At 39.5% G+C, this 8,567-nt stretch overlaps 1 protein-coding gene across 3 annotated transcripts in view; it reads right to left on the bottom strand.

The window, feature by feature from the left end:
• Positions 1-1,197: 1,197 nt before the first annotated feature.
• pdgfc (platelet derived growth factor c) overlaps positions 1,198-8,567 on the bottom strand; it is a 42,852-nt gene continuing 35,482 nt past the window's right edge. For 2 of the 3 annotated variants that reach the window (XM_019887471.1, XM_019887472.1), the window contains 3 exons: positions 5,032-5,224; positions 3,832-4,052; positions 1,198-2,850 (listed from right to left, as the gene is read on the bottom strand). In XM_019887471.1, coding sequence (XP_019743030.1) covers positions 2,707-2,850; positions 3,832-4,052; positions 5,032-5,224 — 558 coding nt within the window. In that variant the 3' untranslated portion in view covers positions 1,198-2,706. The remainder of the gene's footprint in view (positions 2,851-3,831; positions 4,053-5,031; positions 5,225-8,567) is intronic. The other variant, XM_019887473.1, reaches the window with a different exon arrangement.

Raw genomic sequence — 8,567 nt, 5'->3', positions numbered from 1 at the left:
TATATATATATAAGGGTGTGTGTGTTTCATCAAAGACAATTCAATGCCTATTTTTGTACATGCTGTTCAATTAATTATGTGCATGTTTTTTTACTTCATTTTATGCCGTTGACTATTTTTGCTGCTGCTACACTGCGAATAGTATCACTGGTGCTGACTTCACTTCCAACTGCTTATCCTCTATCGATTGAGTACTAATTAGAATGTGTCTCAGTTTTTTGGGTTTCTTTTTTCTTTGCTGCATCGAGTGCAGCTAACTATTCGACCTATTCTATTTTCATTGTTGCGGTCCACTTCACAAAGTTACATGTCCTTGAAAGCTTGCTCGTCTTTGTGTGATGGTGAAAATGCTTTAGGTGAAAGGTGCAGTTTACTTGAGGTCAAGTGGCCTCGTTTATTGTCTTTGTGTGATGAAATTTTGGCGAGGCGGAAAGTGCCTTTCACATTAATCGTCCATTGTGTGTGCAAGGGGAAAAGGCTTCTAGGGGAATGGCATTAGTCCACACCAGCAGAGATGTGTTTATGCAGGAGCATCTGGCGCCATTCCGGACGCCTGCCAGGGAACACATTAGATGGCAAGATAAGAATTTGAGTGTGATTTACAAAAAAAAAAAAACTAGCAACACACCACTGTTTCCACATTATTTAGGGACTATTAAAATGACATTAAAATGGTTTTAAAAATTCAAATTGTGTTTAAAGTTTATTTTATGTATTTGTTGAAAAAGATGCAATATTTTGGCGAAAAATGACCTTGAATATTAAAAATTGTCATCTTAAAAAAGGTTTAACATATAGTTTGAACAGCACGTAAATGGATGAGATGTTTTAATCAGTTCAATTTCTTGTAATTACAATTGAGCTTCATTAAAATAAATTGTAATATTTCTAAATAACTTTAAAAAAGTTCTCTCTCACTTCATACATTTGATAAAAATGACAGTTTACTGAATATTACATTTTAAAAATATTTGTAAAAGTTTGGAGCGCGAATTGATTGTATATTGTTTTAAAAATTAACATTCACACATTAAAATCACTGTATTTGTATTTATTTATTTATTTGAACAAGTAACTTAAGTCACTTATTTCCAACAATACTCAAGGAAAGAAAAACTATTCTTAACTAAATTTCTATACCGCGTTAGATATTTAGATTACGATAAATGCTGTATTTCCATGCATGGCATCCACAAATAAGAAATGAAAGAGTTTATTTCAGAATTTCGGTACAATAAAATAACAGTTGTTGCCCAGGGGGAGAGAAAGGTAGATAAATAACTAAACATGAGTGAATGAAAAACACATTTAAAAAAAAAATTATACAGGAAGAAAATGGAAGCATGTCGAACTGTACAAAAAGAAACATTGGATGTGTTTGCTCTTAAATGTTTGTTTGTTTTTTTGGCAGAGAAATAAATACTTGACAGGTGTAACTGCCTCAAATGAATCACCCACAGTCTCTTTGGTAGGGGAAGAAAAGGCACCTCAGCAAGGAAAAGAAGCACAAATGGAATATTTACACACGAGGGAGGCTTTGGGTTGAAAAATCCCCTCCAAAAGTATTGGAACAATGAGGCCAAATAGTTTACTATTGGGGTTGGACATCAAAATGTTTTTCAGAATGAGAAGTTTCAAACATTTTTACATTAAAAAAAAAGTGTGTATCACTTTAACATTTGCCATACTCAGTGGATAGAAAACGTTGACACCAACGTTCAAAAGTTTGTGTGGCACAAAAAAATAAGACAGTCAATCATTTCCAAGCTATTTATCATCAATGTGACTTCTAATCTATAGCACTCAACTGAGGAAAAAGAACTGTGATCATGTGCTTGCACAAGTGTGCACACCCTCAAAAACAGTGAATGTGGCTATGTTCAGATTTAACCAGTCACATTCAAGCGCATGTTAAATGGGAGTTATTACTCACCTGCCACCATTTTAAGTACCGCTGATTAACTTCAAATAAAGTCCAGATGTTCTGGTAGGCTTTTCCCCTAACCATAATGCCAGGAAAAGCCTACTAGAACATCTGAACTTTATGTGGGGTTAATCGGCAGCAACGATTGGCTGAGTCGAAACACAAATTTTAAAAGGACGTGCACACTTGAGCAACTGCATTTTCTCAGTTTGTTTGGACTCGCACTATCAAAGGTTTCTGCATTTTATTTTAGTTATCATGACTACAAGTCACATTATTGGTGGAAAAAGTGTTATCAATTTTTTTCTATATCATAAAAAAAAAACATTTGAACATTTGAAAACTTTATATCCACTGTTGTTGTGGCTATTTTAATTTTGCTTTGTCCTGAATATTTAAAAAAAGATTCTAACAGTGTGTAAACTCATTATGAATTTTTAATATTGGGGGTATGAAAAATTCATAATTTTCATAAAATTCATTGTTTTCATGTCAAACCCAGTTATCATGGCAGTGCAAAAAAAAAAAAAAGGATTTGCCTCACTGTTCCAATACTTTTGGAGGGGAGCCAATAGCAAAAGCACTCGAACAAAAGAAACTCCCATTTCCCGTGACACTATCAGCCCAAAAGAGGTGAGGAACAGGCAACTCCTTATCTCAAATTGTCTTCCATCACTCCAAATAGAGGCCGGTGGAATTTGTAGTCTCAGTATATATTCCACGACATTCAAGAGATTGAATCCGTCCCAATCTTGGTTTTACTTTCTTCGTCCAATTTTGGTTTAAACGTGTCCGATGGGCGCGCTATTGTTGGCGTTATCGGTGTCCTTGCACACGCACGCACACTCCTCGTGGTGCTCCAAGGCCACGTCGGTCATGGACTTCTGCAGGCCTCGGCCGCCGCTGCGGTGTTTCAGCAGCAGAACCTGATGGGAAAAAAAAACATCATGTATTAACACAGTATGTATGAAATGAGACTAGCCTAAAATTAGAGGAACTGATATCCTTACACATTGCATGTAGATATACACATGCACACATATATAGTAGACACATATTGTAAAGATGTATACATATATACACACACTCACACGCACACACACACGCACTCACACACACACACACACGCACACACACACACACACAAAATAATAATAAAATATAAATAGAAGCATTTTAGTAAAAAAAAAAAAAAACAATAACAATAATGTTATAGTTGCTGCAGTTTTGGTTAGCAACTAAGTTAAAAAGAAAAAAGAAACCAAATCTTGAATAATTGTGATTTTTTTTATTGAGATGAGATTCAGTATCCATTTTAATTTATTGGAGAATGAGTATGAGGTTGAATTCAGATTATATAAATACTTTTGTATTTTTTTAATGTATTTTAAATGAACCCTTTATTTATTACATGATGATTGAAGTTTTGTGATTTTTAAAAAATAAATACTTTCTTATATTTGAACACAGGGAATGTATTGTATATTTAGATTATTTTAGTATTGGTATTTAGTGGTAGTAGTTGAGTTCTAATCTTGTGAATATCCTTTTATGTTGTTTTATGTTAAGATGTTTTATTTTCTTATTTTAAAATGATTACGATGATTGTGAATTATTGTGATAGTGATTCAGCATTGTGATGAATAATGACAAGAAACAAGTCCAATTTATATCACGTCCATTATGTTCCATTAGTGAAATAAACAACTCAACACAAAAGCATGCTGAAAAATGTTATCACCGAAAGGCAGTGAGAGGCAATGCTCTGAATACTGAACGAAATTGTGAGCGGGTCAAATTGGCCTGGAAAACTGAAGGCTGTTCCTGACAAACAAATGGAACAAAAGAGTTTTGAAAAGACATTTGCGCAGGAAAAAACTGGTTTCGATGAATTTCCTTGGGGCTACCTCGTGGTACTTTTTGGTGACGTGGGCGGGCTGGCACTGGCAGTCGTAGCAGCGGTGGGCGCAGCAGGCGCAGTTCCCGCCACAACGCCTCACCAGGAGGCAGCTGGGCCAGAAAATGGCATCGGTCCGCTTGAGCTCCTCGCGCAGCGACACGGACAGGTTGCGCGGCGTGCAGCTGTACAGCTGAGATTCCTCCCAAAGCAGGTTTAGGTCGGCGCCTCCTCCAGGGGGAAAACAAAAACAGGAAGATTAATATCAGTCAATTCATCCTTTAAAAATGACTGTACAGTGTTCCGCAACTAAATCATAGATTGTTGAAGGATTATTTTTATTTTTTACAGTAACAATGACCTAAATGAAGTTCCGCAATTAACACAAGTTCCTCGGCATCAAGATGTCACACTTTGGCGGCAAAGTATTACTCTTGTCTGAATGAAGCTTCTCAACTCATTTCGCCATCGTCCGTTGGCACGAGATACCACAAGATGCTGATAAAGTACTAGTTTTGTCTAAATGAAGCTCCTCAACTCACATGGTCACATTTCCTTGGCACCAAGAATCCAGAGGATAGCAGCCAAGCACTGGTTTTGTATCAATGAAGCACCTCAAATCACCTCGCCATAGTTCCTTGGCATCAAGATGGCATCTAAGTACTGCTTTTGTCTCAATAAAGTGCTGAAGCTCACTTCAGCATAGTTTCTTGCCATCAAGATGCCACAGAATGGCAGCAAAACACACCATTTGCATAAATGAAGCACCTCAACTTTCCTGGCATCAAAATGGCGGGGAGCAATAAAATATCAGAATGATGTGCTGCATCGCACGCCTTTATAGATGCTTGCACCAAGTTACCAAGGGGTGGTGGCAAAGCACTACTTTGGTTTAAATTAAGCTCTTTAACCCACTTCACCATATTTCCTTGGTACCAAGATGCCACAGGATGGTGACAAACCACAAGCTTTTTTTTTCTTTTTTAATAATGAAGCTCTTCAACTCATTTCACTGTAGTTTCTTGTCACCAAGATGCCACAATAAGATAGATAACCTTTATTTGTCCCATATGGCACCAAAGTACCACTTTTGTCAAAATAACGTACTGCAAATTGTTCAACATAATGTCAAAGTACTTCTTTGGCTGAAATTAAGCTCCTCAACCAATTTCACCGTAGTTCCTTGGCACCAAGTTGTCCATATATTTACCTCTGGCTTTCTTGTTATGGATGAAGGATTTGCCGAGCACGTGCCACGTCGGTTTATACAAGTCATCCATGTCTAGCCGCCAGCGCTCGGGCTCCAAGTACTTCATCACCTCCTCCACTGTTCTCAGGCCCGACACGGCAGCCGACAGCTCTTGCAGGTCCAGCTGGGATGGAAGTTCGGTTCCTGCCGGAATCTGAAAAGAAATAAAGGTCTTCATTTTGGTTTTCATATAAACAGCATTTAACTTTTTTCACACTTGTATGACACTTGAAAATGTGAAAAACATTGATTGGGGCAAGTTGATGGTGAAGATGATTTACATTTATAATATTTCACACAGCCACTCCTGTTGTAGGCCCACTTTTGCTCCTGACATCCCCGGGGTAGCATTATTTGTTTTTTCCCTGCTGTGCCAAAGGCGGACATGATTGATACTTGCACTGTCGCTTCTTCCTATAGGACTTGGCTCGTCCGTTTAAGCTTTAAGCATCATGACCATGTGTTTGTTCGCCGTGTCGGCTTTCTGCTCGGCATTAACCTTGCCTGAATGACAGCCAGGATGTAACAACACTGACAACAGATGAGGAAAAAAATGCTTCGGGCGGTGTTTCGTGTTTTATGGCGAGTCATGAAACTTTATCGCCATGCTTTGGCGAACCAAATCTGAAATGCTGAACGAGTTAGTCGTGCCCGTTTTACCCATTTCTGTTTCAAATTTGGTAAAAAATGAACAAAATCTCTTGGATGAGTTTGCCTTGATCAACACCTGGAAAAGGTCAAAATTAGCCTAAACTAGCCTCTTTAAATGGAAATGGCAGATTTCTTGTCTCTTTGCAGGTATGCTGACTTCAGACTTTTTGTTGGTCTATTCATGATAGACCAGGCTACCAAATTTCATGTTATGAAATCAAACTGGCATCAGGGACAGAATTTTCAAACCCAACATACAAGAATATCGTGTTTTATGCCAAGTCATCAATCTTTGCTGCCATGCTCAACCTACATGCAATGACAATAACAAATGTTTCACAATTCACAGCCACCCACCTGTCAATTGTAACTGAGTTCAAATTTGGCGGCAATTAGGCAAAATCACTGGAAAATTTTGTGTTTTTAGGGCCATTGTAAAATGTCCAAAATTTGACAAAATGGACAATTTCAAAACAAGATGGCAGATTTCCTGTGTGCTCTCGGGCGTAGCATATTGAGAATTTGTTGTGGGCCTCCTCATTCTAGACACACATAAAAATGTCATCGTGAAACTGGCTCCACGGGCTAAATTTGAACAAAAACTCAGAAATTAACTTTCTGTTATTCGCATTGGAAATACTAATGGGAAAACCACCTTCCATTAAGTCACATATTTACGTTCAAGAATATAAAAACCAAAACCACAAATGAATTCCTCAGCTGTCTGTGGTTAGGATGGGTTTTAGTGTTATTTTATACGAGTATTTAGAGCTGTGAAAAAAAACAGTTATTTCCGATCCCTCTTAATACAAATGAGGTCAAGGAGCCCTGCAGCAAAATCCATTCATAGGGTGGGATGGCCATCTGCTTCAAAGTTAGTTCAAAGTTTTACAATAAAGCAATCAGGTCAATGAGAGTGCCCGAGCACACAGTACTGTTTCCCCCTTGATTTATTTTGGAAATTTCATGCTAAGAAATGATTCAATAGAAAGAATCGCGTGGCCGTAATCCTCGCAGGTGTGATTTTGGGGTCCATGTTATTAGTGTGTCGGTTTGACCTTATGCTCAGTTCACTTATCGGTATTTAAATTTTATTTGACCAGACCACGAAACAGAGAAAACAGAAATTACAAAACAAAAGAATATATTGCACAAGTAAAAAGTAATGTTGAAATGACGATGAAAAATAGCTTAGTCAAAAATCCATCCATCCATCCATTTTCTACCGCTTATCTGGGGTCGGGGGCAACAGCTTTATCAGGGAAGCCCAGACTTCCCTCTCCCCAGCCACTTCTTCTAGCTCTTCCCAGGGGATCCCAAGGCGCTACCAGGCCAGCTGGGTGACATAGTCTCTCCAGCGCGTCCTGGGTCATCCCTGGGGTCTCCTGCCGGTGTGGGACATGCCCGGAACACCTCACCAGGGAGGCGTTCAGGAGGCATCCTAATCAGATGCCCGAGCCACCTCATCTGGCTCCTCTCGATGTGGAGGAGGAGCTTCTCGACTCTGAGCCCCTCCCGGATGACCGAGCTTCTCACCCGATCTCTAAGGGAGAGCCCGGACACTCTGCGGAGAAAGCTCATTTCGGCAGCTTGTATCCGGGATCTCGTTCTTTCGGTCACGACCCATAGCGCGTGACCATAGATGAGGGTTGGAACGTAGATCGACCGGTAAATTGAGAGCTCCGCCCTTTGGCTCAGCTCCTTCTTTACCACGACAGACCGATGCAAAGTCCACAGCGCAGCAGATGCTGCACCGATCCGTCTGTCGATTTCTCGCTCCCTCCTGCCCTCACTCGTGAACAAGACCCCAAGATACTTAAACCATTCAAAAATATAATGGAAATAATGGAAATAATGGAAATAAAATAAAATGCATAACAATAATTGAATAGACAAATATATACAAAATGAAAATAAAATGAAAATGAAAATGAAACAATGATAAGGACAAAAAAAATCAAAATAAATTAAACCAATTTTAGATTTAAACAATAGACATTTCAACACACACTCTTCTTAGGACACCTTTTTGATATTGCCGGCCCTTTTCTGAACAGTTTCCACTCTTTCCCACATGGATTTTTGCATGTCCACTAAACTCCTACATGTGCTCTTGGGATTGTTCCTGAAGACGGACGCCAAAATGAGAAAAAAAAAAAAAAACATCTGAGGCCCATCTGTGCGGTGGCTCAACGAGAGCGGCTCGTTAAGAAAGCTTGCAGTGCAGCATTTGGTTTTGCTGGAGCCTCGCTGAGATAAATCGACACAAGCGTGGAACACCGACAGATCTTGGCAGTGAGTAGCAGCAGTAGCGTGAGCGGCAAATTAGCCCAGCCTTGGCAGAGTTCAGCGACTGGAAGTCATTAACAGCCTATGAATTTTGACGGCGCAATCCTCCCCCAATTAGCGGCGGAACGCTCCCTCGCCCAACTAGGCCCACTGTGACTTTTAACGGCTGCCAATTAAGACACAAACACACGAGCCAAAACTCTCTATTGAGTTTGAAGGGTATCCTTTGAAAGATGATCGGAAACATGCAGGAAATGGCCAAAAAGTGCCTGACATGGACTCTTCAAACCAAGATGGTAGAGTCCTGTGTTTTTTAGGGCATCAGTTGTTAGACTTTTTTGTGGGTCTACTCATGATAAACATGTCCACCAAATTTCATGTTGCTGATTGAAATTGTCTCCAGGTATTGAATTTTAAAACTGAATTTATCTTCAAATGTTGTCAAGCTCCACCACATTTTGCACATCAAAATGGCAGACTTCTTGTGTCTTTTAAAGCAGTGGTCCCCAACCGCCGGGCCGCGGACCGGTACTGGTCCTCCAGGCATTAGGTACCGG

This window comes from Hippocampus comes, unplaced genomic scaffold, assembly GCF_001891065.2.
Source record: "Hippocampus comes isolate QL1 unplaced genomic scaffold, H_comes_QL1_v1.1 scaffold202, whole genome shotgun sequence".
Classification (NCBI taxonomy): domain Eukaryota; kingdom Metazoa; phylum Chordata; class Actinopteri; order Syngnathiformes; family Syngnathidae; genus Hippocampus; species Hippocampus comes.
Note: the sequence above shows the minus strand (reverse complement) of the source record. Positions and strands in the feature narration are given on the sequence as shown.